At 47.4% G+C, this 20,109-nt stretch overlaps 1 protein-coding gene across 2 annotated transcripts in view; it reads left to right on the top strand.

Annotated features, from left to right (window-relative positions):
- The window catches only part of Pburs (bursicon subunit partner of burs), a 63,774-nt gene that overhangs the window by 21,588 nt on the left and 22,077 nt on the right, over nt 1–20,109 (top strand). For both annotated transcript variants that reach the window (XM_037429607.2, XM_075877001.1), the window contains exon 2: nt 2,518–2,829. In XM_037429607.2, the coding sequence (XP_037285504.2) occupies nt 2,518–2,829 (312 nt within the window). The remainder of the gene's footprint in view (nt 1–2,517; nt 2,830–20,109) is intronic.

The raw sequence follows: 20,109 nt of genomic DNA, 5'->3' as shown, positions 1-20,109 counted from the left end.
CTTTGTGCCTGCCCCACCACTGCAAGGTGAGCCGTTGCAATCACTTACTTTACTTCTAGAGTTGCATTTTCGTTTGAAGGTATCAAAGCGGCAAAATAAGGAACAAACAGCCTGTCAAAACTGTGTTTCAGTGTAAACACTAAAATTATATAATATTCACATATTAGGTCACAATAGGTCTGTTGATATATTTCACGTCACAGATGACACAATACGAGAGAACGCAGTATAAATATTGCAAAAAAATGACAAAGCTTTCACTAAGTCACAGATCAAATGAAAGTAGCTTCTGCTATTTCAGCATTGCGCAACACCACTTGTGGTATCGATAACGTATCTGCCTACTCTGCCAAACTTAATAAAGACAGTATTGTCCCGCCGTGGTGGTGTTGTGGCTAAAGTACTCGGCTGCTGACCCGCAGGTCGTGGGATCAAATCCCGGCTGTGGCAGCTGCAATTCCGATGGAGGCGGAAATGTTGTAGGCCCGTGTGCTCAGATTTTTGTGCCCAGTAAATAACCCCAGGTGGTAGTTATTTCCGAAGCCCTCCACTACGGCGTCTCTCATAATCATATGGTGTTTTTGGGACGTTAAACGCCACATATCAATCAATTGTTAAATGGAGAATTCCACCAATGCTAGCACACTTGACAAATGTCACATTCACAACTGGCATGATTCCCACTAAGATGAAACTCGCTAAGCTTACTCCGCTGTACCAATCAAATGAAAAGACGGTAGAAAATTATCGACCAATCTCGGCACTTCAATTATTCAGTAAAGTTCCTGAAAAATGACTTGCATTCAGATGACAAGTTACTTAAAAAAATTTAATGGTCCTTCTCGTCATTAGTTTGGTTTCAGAAAAAAAATGCTCAAGAACAGCGATTTCAACGTTTGATGATAGCATTAGGAAAGCGACAGATTCCGGTTGGTTAATAGAAGTTTTTATTGACTGTGCAAAGGCGGTTGACTCATTAAATCATGCTATCTTTAAACGTAAACCTGATCAATTTGGCACTACGCGAACACCTCTAGAACTCCTCAGCAGGCACTTAAAAGAAAGCAGACAAGTCGTTCATATGGGCACACTCAAAATCTCTGCTAAGTTAGTTAATTGGGGTGCCACAGGACACCATACTGGGACCGCTACTTTTCCTCCTATTTGTAAATGATTTACTCTGACAACTAGACAAAGCAACTGCACGGCATAATGAGGATGACATTAAACTGCTGATTTCTAATTAGAACAAAACTTCGTTAAATACCAAAGTTACTGCTGAACTTTATAATCTTCACCGCTGGTACACAACTAAAGTGGTCACATTTTATCCTACAAAAACTGTATTAATCATTTTCACTTCGATATCTGGCAAATCATAGCACGCAATGACATTATTATAATAGCACCTAAAATTTTACTTACATGCTCGCAAGGTTGTACTGTGTCATTTATGTTTTGATGGTTTAATTACAATTACCATTTACTACTGAACTAATAAGTGTTACTTTATTTCTTGTATTCTGATATTATTACTATTTAGAGTCTTTTCAATGAAGTTGCTGTTAAGTGTTTTTCTGTTAAAATTTTGTTAGAGACCCTATACTAAATTTGCTGGGTGCCTAAATGTGTAAATACACGTGCCATTGAAACGACCAAATGAACATCAAACTTCAAAATTCAAAAAAATGTCACGCAAAGCTTCAAATACTAATTGGACACTTCCCTAGACTAATCTGGTTAGTTTTAGGTTGCTTCTAGGCGTTTGATATGTGACGGAGATTGTTTCTAGATTTGCCTATGCATTGTTTTAGCTAGGTGACCGTGATGCTCGGTTTTCGTTCTGTAGATTCTCAGTGCACACAGTTTTGAGTACCAGTTAAACCGCGTACAATAGACACAAGGCCGGACAAACTCTTCAAACAGAAACTTAAGCTCAAATCAAGCGTTTGCACTTATCGCAGATCTAAGAGTATGTCGTCACATGTGTAAGCCTTCCATCGCCTCGGGGTCTTCGGGCAGCTGCCGTTGCTTTTCCCGTTCCCAAGTGTTCTCTCACTGTACGTACGCGGGGTCTTCGGCTCGACGAAGGCACGGCGAAAGAGCAGCTGAGAAAGGGCGACATATTATTTAATGAACGAGTTGAAAACACATGCAATGGAATTCAATTATACTTATTAGAATGAAAGCTTTCAATCCTATAAATGCAACAAAGCAGTTTACAAGTGTGTTCAAGTCCGCTATTTCTAAAGCGAAATTTGATTTTACACCACTGCCCTGCCGCTGTAGATATTCCTGTGAGTTGTTCTCTTTAGCTTCTTAGTGAAAGCTCATGATTCTCTTGAAAACAAAACAAAAAGAATGCTTCACCATCAGACCAAGAAGCTCTAAACTTGTGTGTATGGTTAAGCTGGCTCTCATCGCCATGCTTTTCACCTGCCCCCTCCTCCTCAGCTTTTTTCAGCCTTCAGAATGATCATTTGTACCACAACAAGAATACCTTCTTTTACCTCGCAGTGCTGGGTCATCAAGATCGGCTCAACAATGACACGACATTCGCTGTCTTCATCGGCACTGACCGTTGCCCTATGGTTCACCACGGCGGTTGTCAGTGCCACTTGGGTATCCGCTTCATCCCTTGACAATACCGGAGGTGGTGTAGCCAGCTGCCGGCTGCAGGAGACCAGCATCCGCATCACGCGCGATCATAGCGACGATCAAGGAAGCCCCGTACGCACCTGTGAGGGCACTGTGCTCGTGAGTCGCTGCGAGGGCACCTGCGTGTCTCAGGTCCAGCCGTCCATCACGCTACCACATGGTTTTCTCAAGGTCAGTCCAGTGCATACGCAATGATCGTCTCAGGAACGTATAACACGAGAATGTGGAAGCATAGCCCCCTGAATAGCATATAAACTTACGTGCTGCCTATGCAATCGTTTGAAACGACATAAAGGCGAAAGTGAGGTCTCAGATAGTGTACGGATCTTGCCTCCACCTCTGGAATCTTTTTTAACCCTAGCGCCGTATGAACGCGACAGCGTTGAAGAGATGGTTTCACACAGATTCCAGCACTAGTTTCAGCGTCAGCGTCATTATATGTGAGCAAAAACTCATTGTTGTGCATAAGGCGTTATTCGAGTTAGGCACACGTGCAAATAAAAAAAAGAAATCTTCGAGTTGGAATGCTTCCCAAAATTTCTGTGTGAAATTCGGGCTTCCAAATGCAAAGCTATGCCCGAACTAGAAACTGGCTCAAAAGAACACTCGATGTGAACTTCGTCTAGTGCGAGAAGTGTCATTAACACGTACAATATTGCATTGAAAGATGTTCATGCACTCGCACCATGCATCAAAACAATTACATTGTGGAACTAAATCTTAATTGATCGTCATCAGCATCAAAAAGATCAAGAAAATGTGCAGCTGCGAGGGTGTGTGTGCTGTATTACGCTCATGGGTTAGATAGTTTTCGATGGAGGAGAAATGGCAGAGACGATTATGTACTGTGCGATGGATTTTCACGTTCAATAATTAGCAAATACACAAAATTTTCGTAGCCCTCCACTACGGCCTCTCTCACACATATATAATGGTTTTGCGGCGTCCACCACCAGACAATATTATTATTTTATTATCATATTACTATACTATACTAATTTATACATTACATTATTATACATTATAATTATTATTTATCTATACATTACTAAATTGTGTGTAACATATTACCTGGTTGTTTTTTGTCAAAAAAAACCGAACACTCGTGGAGAAATCCAAATACAGTGAGTTGACAAATGACGCCTCGAAGCCCCCGGGAATTCACGGTTAGAGTAATGGTAAACGTGATGGCTTTAGTTTAAACTTCAATAAAGACATGTAGCACGCATTCATAACTTTCCGGTATAATTACACGTGTCCTACGTATTGCATGTTGCGCCTCCCTAATGTGCCGCCAGTGCTCCTCTATTTTTTTCAATGTAATCCGGATGCGCCCGATCCTGCCGTTCACCTCCCTCTCCTATAGCTCTTCTCTGTTCTCGCCCGTTGCCAAGCCTTCGTGTGTGCTTTGTGGCCATGGCAGAGAGAACCCGTTTTTGAGTGCCTCTCGGCGGGAATCATATTGCCACCAGCACGTAGTGGGTCGACCGCAAGAGCGGCTCTAAATGTGGAGGAAAAAAGAAGATCGCGTGTTTTTTCTCTGCTCGAGAGCCAGCCACGACTGACGCATCCTTCTAGAGCTAGCTGCTCGGTGGTTTAATAAATCGTCCTGTACTTGTGTCTCATCGTGACAAACTGGTGGAGTTGCTGGGTAGTCTCATGAATACTGCAGAACCCCCCCCTCCCCCAGGGAACCGTGATACGAGTCCAGAGCCAGTCAATACTCCCCTGCATCGGACGAGCCACTGAATCAGGGGATTCCCTGCGGAACTCGACGATACTGCTCCCACCACGTCGACAAATATGACAAGCGCTTCGGTGCAAACCTCATCACCCAGCACGGGAAGCACGACGTCGAACCGCTATACGCCGGAAAGCGCACGGGCACCAGTGACGTTCAATGGCACCGAGTGCGAGGACGTTGATGACTGGTTGGCGGACTTTAAGCCCGCAGCCACCTTAAATCCGTGGGACGACGCGGTGAAACTGGGTCGTGTCTATTTCTATCTCGAAGACGGGGCACGTACATGGTATAAAAATTGAGAGGAGCAGCTGGCGACGTGGCCGAAATTCTCTCGTAGGCATCTGCAGACCTATGCCAGTGCTGATTGCCGAGAACGAGCTGAACGAGCTATTCTGGCCCGCGTCCAGTTGCCAAATGAAACTGTGACCACGTACGTCGAAGACATGACGCGCCTCTTCCGACGGGCCGATTGAAGAATGATGGAGGACAAGAAGTTGCGTCACTTCATGCGTGGTGTCAAGGACTAGCTTTTTGCCGGCCTCGTGCGAAGCCCTCCGACGACGGTCGCGGAGTTCTTGTCCGAGGCCGTGACAATGAAAAAAATGCTGCAACAGCGATTCAACCAATACGACAGGCAAGTCAGTGGCATGTCCGCTGCCGACATTTTTACCGCCACTAGAACCAGCAACGACAGTCAACGTGAACTCATCCGTAATATAGTGAATGAAGAGTTGTAAAAGGCTGGTGTAACACCTCATCCTACGGTTAGCTCTATCGCAACTGTGATCAAGGATGAGCTGCACCAGGCCCTTCGGGACACTTTGCCTCCTGATACAGCTGCGCCCGCTCCTGCTGAATACCGCCGTAAGACAACCTACGCGGAAACCTTGAAACGCTCGCTGCATCGCCGCCATTATTCGTTCATCAGGTTCCTGCTGTTACGCTTCAGTCAGCGCAGCACATACCATACCACGAAACCACGTACACACCACCGTCCCTAGTGCTTCTGTCGCCCATCGTTCGGTGCAACCAGTTCAGTACATCGACGATCGGCACACGTCTCCTCAGAAGTCTGATGTTTGGCACACACCTGATCGCCGGCCTCTGTGCTTTCACTGCGGAGAAGCTGATCACTTGTACCACCGGTGCTTATATCGCCGTCTTGGGCTTCGCGGCTTCTCTGCGTACTCACCGCCACCCCGTTACGGCCATAGACCACAAGGATTCCAAAACTACCTCTCCCAGCAGCATGCACCACCATCGGCCGGACTCCAGTCTCGCTCGCCATCACCGAGGCGATTTTCATCAACGCCCCAGCGGTATTTTGCCACATGGTCTCCCAGCCCCCGAAGGAAAAACTTCCCGAAGCGACCTCTGGGGGCGGGGTCACTGAACGTCGAAGCGCTGAAGACCTCCTATTAACGCAGAACCGTACAGACACCGGTCTGACATCACCTGCTGCTGCAAAGGATAGCCGACTTTCACTCGACATAGCAGTGACAATTGATGGTTGTACAGTTCATGCGTTAATGGACACCGGTGCGGACTATTCCATACTGAGCAGTAAACTGACAACGAAGCTGAAGAAATTCATCACGCCGTGGCATAACTCGCAGATTAGGACAGCTGGTGGCCATGTCATTACTCCACTGGGCGCCTGCACAATTAGAGTACAGATTCAAGGGTATACATTCGTAGCAAGCTGCCTTAATTGTTCTACGCGAATGCTCCCATGACGTCATTCTGGGAGTTTACTTTTTACAGAAAAATGAAGCTATCATTAATCTGCTAGAGCGCCGCGTCACGTTCTCAGCCCAGCGAGCAATTAACGTGCAAGATGACGGAAGGCGTGTCGACGTACTCCATATTTCTGAACAGAGCGTGACGCTTCCTCAACGAGCAAGTGTTCTAGTCGACGTAACATGCTGCGGTGTGGGCGATGGTGATGTGGTGGCCAAAACGAATTTAGAACGTCTCCTGCAGCAAGGCATCCGTGTAGCTAGAAGTGTAATACGCCTTGGGGATGGCCGATCTGAATTGCCCGTAACTAACTTTAGCAACGAGCATCGACATATCTTCTGTGACACTTTGATAGCATTTGCCCACGAAGTAGCAAACGTCACCAACTGTCTCACGTGAGAACTAGTGGATACCGCAGACACGTCAATGAGTAATATGGGCATCAATCCTGATCTGTCCACCGATAACCAGACTGCGCAACGAGCGCTCCTGTTCGAGTTAAGGTCTTGCTTCTCAAGTTGCTCAAAGATCCGCCAGACGTCCATCACTCAACACAGGATCATCACGTACGAGGACGCACGCCCGATACACCAGAGCCCCTACCGCGTGTCGGCTAAAGAACGTGAAGCGATATGTACGCAAGTCAGCGAGATGCTTGACGATGGCGTTATTGAACCATCTAACAACCTGTGTTAATCTCCAGTCGTACTTGTCAAAAAGAAGGACAAGTCGCTACGTTTCTGCGTCGACTACCGAAAGCTTAACAACGGTACCAAAAAGGATCCGCTGCCGCGTATCGACAATTCGCTGGATAGACTTCGTCGCGCCCAATATTTCACTTCTCTCAATATCTAAAGCGGGTACTGAAAATCGAGGTAGATCAGCGAGACCACGAGACGAGAAGACAGCCTTCGTGACTCCAGATGGCCTATACCAATTTCCAGTACTCCCTTTTGGCTTGTGTTCAGCGCCGGCAACTTTCCGGCGAATGATGGACACTGTCTTCACAGGGCTCAAGTGGCAGACTTGGCTTGTCTACATTGATGATGTGGTGTTCTTCACTGCCACGTTCGAGCAGCACCTTCACCGCCTGCGCAGCGTGCTGGAGGCTATCCGATCGGCGGACCTCACACTAAAGCCACAGAAGTGCCACTTCGGCTATAAAGAACTAAAATTTCTTGTGCATGTAGTTAGCGCCGCAGGAGTCTGACCCGATCCGGACAAGCTTTCCGCTATTGCCGAGTTACCAGCTCCTGTCGATAAGAAAGCCGTCCGGCGCTTTCTTGGTTTGTGCGCCTTCTATCGCCGGTTCATTCATGGCTTTTCACACATAGCGAAACCTCTGACTCGTCTCACAAGGGACGACACGCCGTTTGTCTGGGAAAACGAGCAACAAGCAGCTTATGATCAGCTGCGACAGCGCATGCAATCAGCGCCCGTTCTCACTTCTTTCGACGTTGATGCTGACACGGAGGTCCATACCAACGCTAGTAACATTGGGCTCGGTGCAGTGCTCGTTCAGCGTCAAGAGGACACCGAAAGAGTGATAGCCTACGCCAGCCGCTCTCTATCTCGTGCCGAGGCGAATTATTTCACTACGGAGAAAGAGTGCCTCGCAGTCGTATGGGCAATCACCAAGTTTCGCCCGTACCTTTATGGTCATCCCTTCAAGATAGTGACGGACCACCACGTCCTCTGTTGGTTGGCAAGCTTGCGCGGCCCTTCAGGACGACTAGCATGGTGGAGTTAGCGGCTGCAGGAATTGGACGTCACCATCGTCCATAAGTCCGGCCGTAAGCATGAAGACGCTGACACACTGTCACGCGCACCCCTTCATGTCGTCAGTCAGGAAGCAGAGGTAGACGAAGGCTTCCTGGGCGCCGTTAGTGCATCAGACATAAGCAAACGGCAGTGAGATGACGCAAAGATTCGTCCAGTTATTGATCATTTAGAGGGCCAGGACCCAATCATACCACGTCATTTATCCCACTCGTTGACGTCGTTTTAACTGCGATACGGTGCGCTATACAAGAAGAACGCTCATTCGAACAACCGTGCCTACCTCTTGGTGGTTCCTTCAGACATGCGAGACGACGTCCTCTTCGCTTGCCATGACGAACCCACATCCGGTCATCTGGGCTACTCAAGGACACTTGCCAGAGTGAGCGAGAGGTACTATTGGCCAGAACTTTCGGCCAGCGTCAAGAAGTACGTCAAGAGCTGTCAGGAATGTCAGCACCGAAAGCAAGGATCTGTTAAACCAGCTGGTTTGCTTCAGCCCATTGAAGCACCCTGCATGCCGTTCGAACAAGTCGGTATGTACATTCTCGGGCCATTTCCCCTGTCTGCGGACAGCGACGAATGGGTGATCGTCGTGACCGACTATTTGACACGCTACGCTGAGAAGCAGGCGATCCCACGAGCCACGGCTTCTGAGGTAGCACCATTTTTCATGCATCACATCGTGTTACGACACGGTGCTCCTTCCTGTATAATAACGGACAGAGAGACGGCATTAACAGTGCACGTTACGGACGAAGTTTTCAAACAGAGCAACACCAGACACCGAAAGACAACTGCGTACCACCCGCCAACCAACGGACTTACTGAGCGTCTAAATAAGACCCTCGCAGACATGATCTCAATGTACATCGACGTACAGCACAAAACATGGGACCGGATCTTGCCTTACGTGACCTACGCGCATATTACCACCGTGCAAGAGACCGCGCGATTCAGGTCATTTCGGCTTCTCTACGGCCGCGAAGTGCAGACCATGCTAGGCTCTATGCTATCGTGTCAAGACGAAGACGAGTTGGAAACTGACGCCGAAGAATTCGCAGAGCGTGCTGAGAAATCCCGGCAGCTCGCGCCGCTGCACATCGGCCAGCAACAGCAGGCAGACACACGACGCTATAGCACCCACCACAGAGAGGTGTTTTACAACCCCGAAGACCAAGTTTAGGTGTGGACGCCCGTCCGCCACCGTGGCCTTACTGAAAAGTTACTGAGCTGGTACTTTGACCCATATAAAGTTTTACGCCGCGTCAGTGACGTCAACTACGAAGTGGTCTCGGACTCAACACCGCATGCACGGAGCAGGACACGATCGAGGCCGGACGTCGTTCATGTGTTGTGCATGAAACCATTTATTGCGCATTGTTCATAACATTTTCTTTACCATACAGCGTTCTTTGGGTTTTTTGTTTATTTTTGTGAACTTGCTTTCTCGTTCATTGACTTTTCCTATATTGGCACGCTCTTCAATTTCTATTTCACGTTATCTGAATTTCTAATTTCTTTTTTTTCACATGCCTATGTCGTAGCATCACACTACTGCTATGTACTTTTCCTTGCTCTTTTAGGACTTCTTTTTTTTGGAAGGGGGGATAATGCCACCAGCACGTAATGGGTCGACAACAAGAGCGGCTCTAAATGTGGAGGAAAAAAGAAGATCGAGTGCTTCTCATCTGCTCGAGAGGCAGCCACGACTGACGCATCCTCCTAGAGCTAGCTACTCGGTGGTTTATTGAATCGCCCAGTACTTGTGACTCATCGTGACAATATGAACTAATGATTTATTCCGTTCCGTGGAAATCCATGCGGTGGCGTCTTTTATAGCTCGTGTTCACAATGTTGGTGGTCCCGCTGGCTCTTTAAAGGAAGCGGTGTTTAAACATGGCATGTCACCGTTCATGGCGCTGTGCGGGCAACCTATGGGGAAGCGTCACTGGAGCGCTATTGCATGCGCTGACCTTAAAGAGGCTCTGATGTAGCGTCGTCATTGCTGCCGCCCACCAAGACGGAGCACGAAGGAACAAATCAGACAGACGTATGCCATTTGAATGGGAAAGACGTCTATTACATCTAAGGGGGAACTTGCTCCGACGCAAGCAACTATACTCATCATGTATGGTATTGCATCACGACCACTCTGTAAACTAAGGAAGACCGAAGGCTCTCATTGAAAAGTGTGCGTTTGTAAGGCCATTGAAATAAAGAAAGGAGGCCTTGGTGCCGACATTTTACTAATAATCACGCAGGCAGCCGTTTTTACTTCGCAATTGGAGAAGCCAATGCAACGCTAGCACGTAAATGCAATTGTTTTCAACGCTTTGCTAAGACGATACGGTGGTCGTACCTACCCATCGTCTTGCGTTCTACACATTCCTTATCACTTCCGAGATGGGCGCGCACACCACACGCTTCGTTTTCTAAGATAACTGCCAGATAGTGCTCATGCATCACGTGTGACGTGACTTGATGCACTCGTTCGCCTCCTCTGCATGCTCGGGGCACTCTAACGCAGTGCCTCCAGAATACCATTCACCGATTTTCTTGCGCAAAACAAAAATTAACGTTTTCTTCGCTCTCTCCATACTCAAGACTATCGTCTTTCGATGACATTTGCAGTGTAACAAGAAAATAAAGGGCCAATTTTTTTCTAACGAGTATTTCACACGGAGTAATTGGCCGCGGAATTCATTGGAAGGGACATTCGCCACCCATGCATCGTAGCTGCTAAGCACTTGGACAGAACTCGCTCAAGCCACGACCTTACGTAACAACTACACCTTTGCGATTCTTCATACGCGTTTGACAGTTAGGCGCTCAGACATGACATTCCTGCTGCCTGATCAGTTTGGCTGGGTATCTGTTACCAACAAGGTTCTTTTGTACGTTGGTTGATTTGATTTATATGTGGGGTTTAACGTCCTAAAACCACTCTATGATTATGAGAGACGCCGTAGTGGAGGGCTCCGGAAATTTAGACCACCTGGGGTTCTTGAACGTGCACCCAAATCTGAGCACACGGGCCTACAACATTTCCGCCTCCATCGGAAATGCATTGTACGTTGGTCAGTTGTGCTCTGAACCTTGAAGAAATCAAAGACTGAATGCATGGTTTACTTGAGCTGAAACGACTATACGTTTCTTACATGTAGGGTGAGCGTGAACAAAATTAAGGCATTGTTCCACGTGTGTGTACTTCCAATAGCCGGGCTTTGCAATGCTACTATCTTTGTGATCAAAGAGAGCACCACAAAAAACAGTGTGGTTGTTCGCTACGTACTCTGCCGTAAACTGTAGGCTCGGCTTCAATGAATTAAGGTAGACAATGGCCACTGAAAGTTACACCGGCGAATGATACAAAAACAATCATCTACAGCTTGCAAAAACTATTTGGGTGCAGGGTTAAAAGACGACAATGCAGAATCCTCGAGGACTTCTAGAGCGAAGTTCGTGCACACGACCGAGACAGCTGCTTCCGCGGCTGTCCCAAAGATTTGACATGACTGCTCACTGAAGTTGAAGTGAGTGTTACTGAGGCAGAAATGGAAATTACGGCACAAATTATGGGCTTGGATCAGTGTACAAGGGGGCAGCGAGTAGGCTTGTTCCAGAAACTTCCCAAAACATTGAACCATACAATCGACAGGTACGCACTGAAACATATACTTAGCGTTGCACGAGAATATTATGTCATTCCCCTTACCGTACTTGCTGTACTGTGTATATTAACGTGGTGCCAAGTATAGATGCCTCCTCAACAAGAACCAATATGAAACATGCACTGCTTGTGGATAAATCGGACATCGGGTGGATCTTTGCCTACAGCTTGACAGCAAGAAATGTCTTGGCTGGGTGCTTCTGAATCCAACTGAAAACCACCAGTGTGACCCAAGGTGTCGCCTTGGCGGGAAAGGTAATTTACAGGAGACAAAAACTACAAAGAACGGTTGAGGACCCCGTATCTTTTGAAGAAAAGTTGGTGAGAGAAACAACATTTACAAGGCAGTGAACAGGAAGAATTGAATGCTTTGTCAAACACTGGTGTAACACAGACCTAGAGGGAACAGCACACATCAGAACATTCAACGGAGGATAACGGCAATGCCACCCAGGGCACAGGAGCATGATGCAGAGAACGTTCCTGCTCCTTTCCGCGACTCACCCAAGGGAAAAATGAAAAGATGCAAAACACGGGCCCAGATTTATATCCAGATCAAGGTCCACACATCAACACAAATCCAGGTCACGGGCCAAATAGAAAAGAAGGGCAACGACGTCACCTCAAGGAGAGTATCACGAGGGTCTGGCGGTGGTGTCGCAGCCGACCGACGGTGAGCTGAGTGGGCAAGTTATCCGGGGAGTCCCTCCCGTCTGGAAGTTTTCATGAGGCAGTGGCAGAAGGGTCCACCCTAGGTGAAGAGCTAAACCGTGTTAGGTCAACTTTAGAGCAACTCACCCGCGATAACGCAAAACACAGGGACGAAATAAAACAAATAAAGAAATATAACACTAGACTCAGGCAGAATCAACTCCACGAGTGAACTAGCCTATAGCATCGTTTAGTCGAATTTTTAGTCCTTTGTCTACAAATGAGCCAGGAGCACATGCAGCAGAACAAAGAGCAGAGGAAATATCTCCCGTAGAAGATGAAGACCTCTCAAAACGCCTAGAACAGAAAGTCGAGAACGTGCCCAGAGAACTAAATAAAAGTAATGCAACAACGATTCGCAGGAGGATTGCAGTTGCAGCTCAGAGAAATAAAGGAAAGAATAGATAGCATAGAAAATCGACAAACGGTGGTGGGGAACACGCAAACTAACTTTAGGTTTATAGAAGCAGGAATGATTAAAAGTGCTAATAAACCCTAGACTGGCCGACTATGACCGAGGTAATCAAAGTCGCATAGAAAGGAACCCTTCCTAAATATGGCATGACCTAATCCGAATAAAATTCGGTAGTGAAACTGTCATGGGTGTCGCTGAAAGCGGGGTAAGTTACAATTGTTCCTCAACAGAAAAGATGCGCCAAACTTCGTCGCCCTGAAAGAAAGAGGAGAAATGGCTACATTGTCGAATTACAAATTTTATGGTACTTTTGACAAAAAACGCCTTGGAAACCTTCATGCGAAAAAATCTCATGGTGATAGAACATGATCCAGAAATCTGCGATTTCGATCATGTTCTTGTTGAGTTGGTTTCATTGCAGAAGAATGGTGAGAGTGTATTCATATTAAACCTCTATGGCAGTCCTAGACAAAAGACCAAATTTAGGTCGCTCTTCAGGAAACTGATCAGCACTACAAACAACCGAGCAGTTATTATAATAGATTTCAGTGTATCACATGCAGTGTGTGGTTATGCCAAAAAATCTCCAAAGAAGAAATCTCTGTATTGACTCTAAACAGGAGGGCCCTGCGTTAATAACTGATCTTTTTCGCTAACTAGGATTCAAAATAGCGTATTTAGAGACACGTCTCCGGAACCCACGTTTACCAAGCATATAATTAAACGTCATTGGATCAACAAACAAGAAAATGTGGACAGTGACCACTTCATAATTCCGACCATGTTTAAAATGGGTCCACGTAAAAGAGAAGACAAATAATTAAAAATGGTTGAATGGAATAATTTTTAAAAAGTCAGAGAGACAGAACCATGTGATGTCATCGAAGGCTTAGATGAATAACTGGGAAGTTTTCAGCAAAATATTCTACTGGCAACTCAGACCATACCAAAAACTGAAAGACTAGAAAACACGGACAGTATGCTCCTACTTATGTAGGAGGAAAATTGAGTCTAAAAAAGAGTGAGAAACGCAAAAACACAACAAATGCATCAAGAAAAGATAGCCACTCTCAGTAGACATTGAAAACTACGCCGATTAACTATACAGAAAGCAATGAGAGGAAAATTGTGATGCGATGAAAAAAATAGGTTTCTCCAAAACCTGGCCCTGTTAAGATGTCTGAGAGAATCGGAAGAGAGCAAGACAGTACAACGACCAAACTTTGTTAGACTTGCACATAAATATGAAGGTACGGAGAATGACTGATTGAGAAAGTCAGGCAAAGATATTATGATGATACAACCAAAGAGCGATTAGGCTCGTACAAAGGGAACAAAAATAATTCCCGAGACCGACTCTTAATAAGAGGGTGAGGTACGTTCAGAAATAACGAAACTGAACACAACATCCGCACTGGTCTCCGATGAGATCACGAATAATACGCTCAGGAATTTAGATGATAAATCCATCACAGCCCTAACTGAATATATGAACATGAGATAGGAAAAAGGTAAGCTACCCAAACAATGGAAAACGGCAGTAATCATAATGATTCCGAAGCCATGCAAAATATTTGATCTTGATAAGCTTTAACATATTTTCCTGACATGCTGTATAGGAAAGTTGTTAGAGCATGTCAGTCTCCCCTGCCTGTAAAATTATATCGACGACATTGAGCTCGTCCCGCATACGATGGTAGGCTTTAGGGCAAAACTGTGCACACGGGACATTATGCTCAAGCTTAAACATCAAACAATTGATTGGCGTCTCAATAGACACAATACAGAGGTCATCGTTTTCTTGGATATTAAACAGGCCTTCCACGTGACATCACATGAAGGAATGAAGGGAAGAAAATGGATAGGAGAGAAGGAAGAAAGATGCGCACAATCCCGAGCATACTTGGGGGAGCAAACGCAATCCACAGGCGGTCGCTCAGCTTTGTTGTGTTCAAGTACTGTAGTAGCACTTCAGTCGCTTTCTGCGCAACAGATGACCACTACAAGAGCGAGGGATTATCGGATGCACCGTCTTCTGCCGGCTTTCGATTCAAGGAGAGTAGACGATGGTGAACCGCTTCACCGTAATCCTCGATATATTCGGGATTTGCAGGCGTGGTCGCGTGTTTATATTCGTCCTGCTAAAACATGGTTGGCTGTTCAGCCGTTGGCTACTCTAACTCTAGCGTGAAAGGCAAACGTATGTATTGGTTCCCATAGAATGAAAAACAAAATGAGATGGGCCGTGGCTGTGAAGAGAGCCACAGCGACAGCAAGCCTTTGGGTGCCTAACGTTGGAGCTAGAGTGTGCGAAGACCACTTCTTCACGAGTACGTGTGTATTCCGCAAAAAAAAAACCTTACGCGAAAATTCGCTGCGAATACTATATTGAAAAATAAATTTTCCTGGAGGCATGGCTAGCTAAAATATCATTGGAACTCTTGGGCAAAACTCTACCTGCCATACAAGATGAGCGCGGACCATTGTACCCATATATATATGTCAACAAACGCGAAAACTTCACTCAAGAGTAAGCTTACAAAAAGCTCTGGACGAGTCCATTTGCGTTTTCCTTGGTCAAACTGTGCGCCAGAGTGGCACACAAAGGAAGAAGTGCGTTAAACAAGCGCAGGGTTTCGATTCTTTCGCACAATCTATGTCTAACTGTATTGTTTATGTGCCACCGTGCAGCGCAGCTTGACTAGGATCAGCGTTGAAACAAGCATCTGGCTTCGACTAAAAAATAATTCTTTCAGCACTCTGAAGGCTAGAAAAAAAAGAAGATATCCGAATGCACTCGATAAGGTATTCGCTCCATGCCGATCGACCGATAATAACGGCCGCATCTGTGATCCCGAAATGAACTCTTAGCTCACTGCTACAGTTAACCCCATCCCCTGAGATCTTTAAAATGGTGCTTTTTTATCGGCAGTAGCGTATCATACAATGAAAACTGCCTTTTGTATCAACTGGTCCGCAGGCCGAACCGACAGTACTCTCGAGCACCATAATACCATTGTAGATCATTTTGGTGCGATAAAAAAGTTTCCTTCCCGTTCATTGCTTTCGTACCTTGTCATCGTCGTAGTCACAATTAGCAGAAAGAAAACACCTGCTTGTAAAGCATGTATACGTTGCACGGAGAGGTGCTGCTTTCAATGAAGAGGTACAGAAATGCACTTCCAAGCTGTGTGGCGTGTCGAAGCGGAATCAGTCGTATCCAATAGTTCCCTGTGATTGCCTATATCACCAGTTGCCTATTGAGACACACGCCCAAGGTCCGAGAATCTTCTGCATTGAGAATGGTGTAGAGTTTAGGTGGTTCAAAACCATCTTGAGCTCGCATCGTTGGGTATCGTAACAAGTGCAGCTCCACAGGACGTGTTCGATGGCCTCTATAGCTCAGCAGGAGTCGCATGTAGAGGTGTCTGCATTACCGATGCAAAAGAAGTACGACTTCGTATATGCAACACCTAACAAAAGGTAGCATAACAGTGATGCATCTGAGCGGGAAAGTTGCGATGGTAGCTTTAGCTTGAGCGAAGGATCGAGTTCATATAAATTACACCTTTGAATGTGGGTAGATGATCAGAGCGTGTGTGTAGGATCTCGAGTCATCAAGTAAAGTTGTCTTGCCGCATCGGTCCTTCACAGAGGAATTGGGACCACACGTGTTCTTTTATGGGCTGAGCAGGCTGCATCATCAGCTAGGTGAGTTAGAGTAATACAGATATGCCCAGGCAGTCGCTGATATATAATATTATGCCCTCGTGGTGGAGTTTGATGAAAGCAAAGTAAAACTCAACCTTCTGCCCACTCTCTTTGTTCGCTTGAGCAGAGCTCTCTCAGCTGTGTAGCGGCTTTTGCTGTAGAAGGGAGTGGAAGGTTGGTTGGATAGTGTCCGCCTTGTCTTGTCATAGCTGCTACTGCTTGTCAAGGATGGAGACCTGCACCTTTCGATACGTTGCAACTCGACTTTATGTACGGGAACTTATGAACATATTTACAAGACTCTTCCAGCGTATGAACCGTCGCATGTTGCCTCGGCAGAGCCGATAGTGCAGAACACTTTTTGCTGCGACCAGAACGTCCATGAGGAAACGGGAGCCAAGTTTTAACCCCTCGGTTGCCCCTCCCGATTTTCCTCACGACCAACCAAAGCAATTCAGTCCGTTTATTGGACAGACTAAACACTTGTTGCCATCCTCTTCTCTCGCTCCCCTATTCAAGCACTCGACTGCTCGGTCGGAGAGAGAGAAACGAAAGAATTGGCCTGCACACTACGTTCCGCAAATTGTGGGAACGCACACAATGGTGGCGCCGTTCGGCTGTAGGCCTCCTACTATTACTGCGAGTTGACTACGCTCTCCAGCGTGAGAGCCATCCCGCGGACTGTAATCCTGATACATGGGTGTCTATACACTGACTTCACTTCGCCCGCCGGCAATCCGCTGGCCGGGGACCACCTAGCTGGTTGTTAAAATCGGCGACCGACCACGGTCTTCTTGCCCGAACGGGCGTCATTACTCCGGGATTATGATCTCCTGAGAATCGGCTGTTTAAGAAGCGCGCCCTTTTGCGACAAAGAAGACTCACCTCCTGGCCTGAGACGCCAGACCTTACAAGCCCTTCCCAAGATTCGCACAAGCGCTCAAATGCAGCTATGCGAATACCCACAACATAAAGGAATGGCGCTGAATGTGTTCAACCCTGCAGCCACAATCTGCAATTCCTTGAATGACAGAGACGTTTCTGCAACGCGTGCAATATTCTCTCTGCCTATACCTCGGGGCCCCAAAAAACGGGTGCCACCACAAAGCAACGACAAAAAGAAGAAAAATAAAACGAAATGAGGTCGCAGTGTACACAAGTACAATCGTTCAACTCCTGCATGCTTCTAGTTATACAAGCACACAATAAACACTTCCCCAAAGTACACACACCCTTTCGCACATGACACTGATATGTGGGGTTTCACGTCCCAAAACCACCATTTGATAATGAGAGACGCCATAATGGAGGGCTCCGGAAATTTCGACCACCTGGGGTTTTTTAACGTGCACACAAATCTGGGCACACGGGCCTACAACATTTCCGCCTCCATCGGAGATACAGCCGCCGCAGCCGGGATTCAATCCCGCGACCTGCGGGTCAGCAGCCGAGTACCTTAGCCACTAGACCACCACGGTGGGGCACCGTTTCGCGCATGGTGCTGTTCAAGTTAAATACCAGACACCATAACTCCTTATTGCTTACACAAACACAAGAAAAAAGACACTTCACTGAGACACACACATCTAAATTTACGTGCATGGTGATGTTCAGACGTCTCCAGGTTCGCGCACGTCACTTTTAACTAATAAAGTGTCCACCACGTGCGTAGTTCTCTAGTGTTTCAACGGCCCATAAGGAACTGCTGCCATTTCTTGAGCGACCATTACGTGCCTTCGACAGTGGGCATGCGGCGGAAAACATAGTGGGTAGTGGCCAAAGATCATGGTCTTCAGTGCGCTGAAAGGCCAGAAATCGAACGCTTCCGAATTCCAGCTGACTGACAAGGATTTGCGGCATTGAGTTGGAGAAAACCAGTGTCGTGCAAACTTGATCGTCACCTGATCGTCGCTCTTCGGCTGCCGTGATCGATAGACCTCAGAGGTGGGCATGGACAAGTTCACTACGAGCCAATAAGGCTGTTTGAGATTTACTCTTATCTATGGCGCTGCCTCGCACAGTGTACCTCCCTGCCGCCGAGACGCCCCATCCGCCCACACAATCTTTTCCGCGACCCGCTCTACCGCTAGTCCAGAAAACGGCCGAGCTACCTCCGCGTAATTGACCCCGTAGCTTAGGTAGTGTCCATACGGTGCCTTAAATTCTATCAGATTCATCCCTACGGTTGGCAGAATCAAACCCTTGTTTACCGCAAGCTCCTCACTATCAGGCGCCCGACAAGGGGAACCTGCAACACGCCCTAAGTAGCTCTCGGAATGAAACTCCACGCAACACTGTTCTCACACGAGAAGTCTCCCCACTTCCCCCATTATGATCCTATGGGTACGCATGTTCTTTCGGGTTAGCTTCTCTTCTTTAAGAACCTCTAGTTGCCGCCCTGAACTCGCATTAGGTTGGCCGTCGTACTGCACCCTGTGCCGACTAATACTTTCAGGGTCTCGTTTTCCGGCATCGGCCGACCGATCGGAACCCGGGCAAGTACCTGCAGCACACGCTGCAGCCGGCCGCGGTTCATACTCAGCATCGCTCAATTCCACGCCTTGCTCGAACGATACGTCAACTTACCTAACTTTTCGGCAACAAAAGCGCAATTCTTTCGCGTCTTCCAGCTCTCGAGGTTCCGCCGGCCTCTGTGTCATGAACAAACACTCGTGTTGTCATTCAACAGTGCCTTCCACTTCCGCGTCCTCATCGACTATCTGCGGTGTTACCTTGGCATGCTCCTTTTCGCGGAACTCCTCGGGTGCGCCTGTACCTTTCCTACCCACCGCTTGCGATCTGTAAGGCGACGCGCGGCTGCCCTGGGGTTTGTCGGCATTCCTGCTCCTTACAGCATCAGCAATCATACCCTCTATAATCGCGGCTTCCCCCTGGCTTTCAGTGCTCCCGGCTTCGAACTGCCGCTCTTTGCCCGTGTTTACCGGGCCACTCTTCGGCGTGAGTCGTGTGCCGCCTGTCTCCTCCGCGCCTTTCGACATGCTCTCGAAAGTGCATTCATTTTAAAGCGATTTTCACGCTTTTTCTGACAGCAGGTATTCCGCTCGTGCTGTAAGCCGGTCCGCTATCGCGCAAAGCGCGGAAACCGTCCCCTTTGGGTCAGTGCTGATGCTGCTTTCGCTAGAAATCGTAAACGGCACCACCGCGAGCTTCACTTTCACTCTATCACCGAACGCAGATTTTAAGGTAATAGTGCCTTGCTGCTTCACCATCTCCAGTGCGATCACGCTTTCTCGCAACACAGCGATCTCCGCCCCCGTGTTCAAAACCACTCTGATATGCCTATTCTTACAATCAAGTGACACTGTGATAGGGTCACCATGCTCTACCACCGGTTCTCCCATCGAAACGCGCGCCAATAAGCTCTCGCTCTCAGCGCCCAGAACCCTTTCGTCGGCTATTTCTGGCTCTGAGGGCAATTCCATTTTTTGGTGCCCTGCACTACCGCAACTGCAGCATGCCCTGGACTTACGTTTTCCTTCTGCGCCAAGGTATTCTCCGGCACCGCTATTTTTTGCTGTCTCAATCTGAGCTCTAGCTTTGCTCGCGCCCTGCAATTCCGCTGGCTTTTGACTCGCCTGTCTCACAGCGCTGGCCGAATCCTGCACTTCCTCAAACGTTCGCAGCAACGCGGATATCTCTGGAGTGCACATCCACTTT

Source organism: Rhipicephalus microplus, chromosome 1 (genome assembly GCF_043290135.1).
Source record: "Rhipicephalus microplus isolate Deutch F79 chromosome 1, USDA_Rmic, whole genome shotgun sequence".
NCBI classification, from domain to species: Eukaryota; Metazoa; Arthropoda; class Arachnida; order Ixodida; family Ixodidae; genus Rhipicephalus; species Rhipicephalus microplus.
Note: the sequence above shows the minus strand (reverse complement) of the source record. Positions and strands in the feature narration are given on the sequence as shown.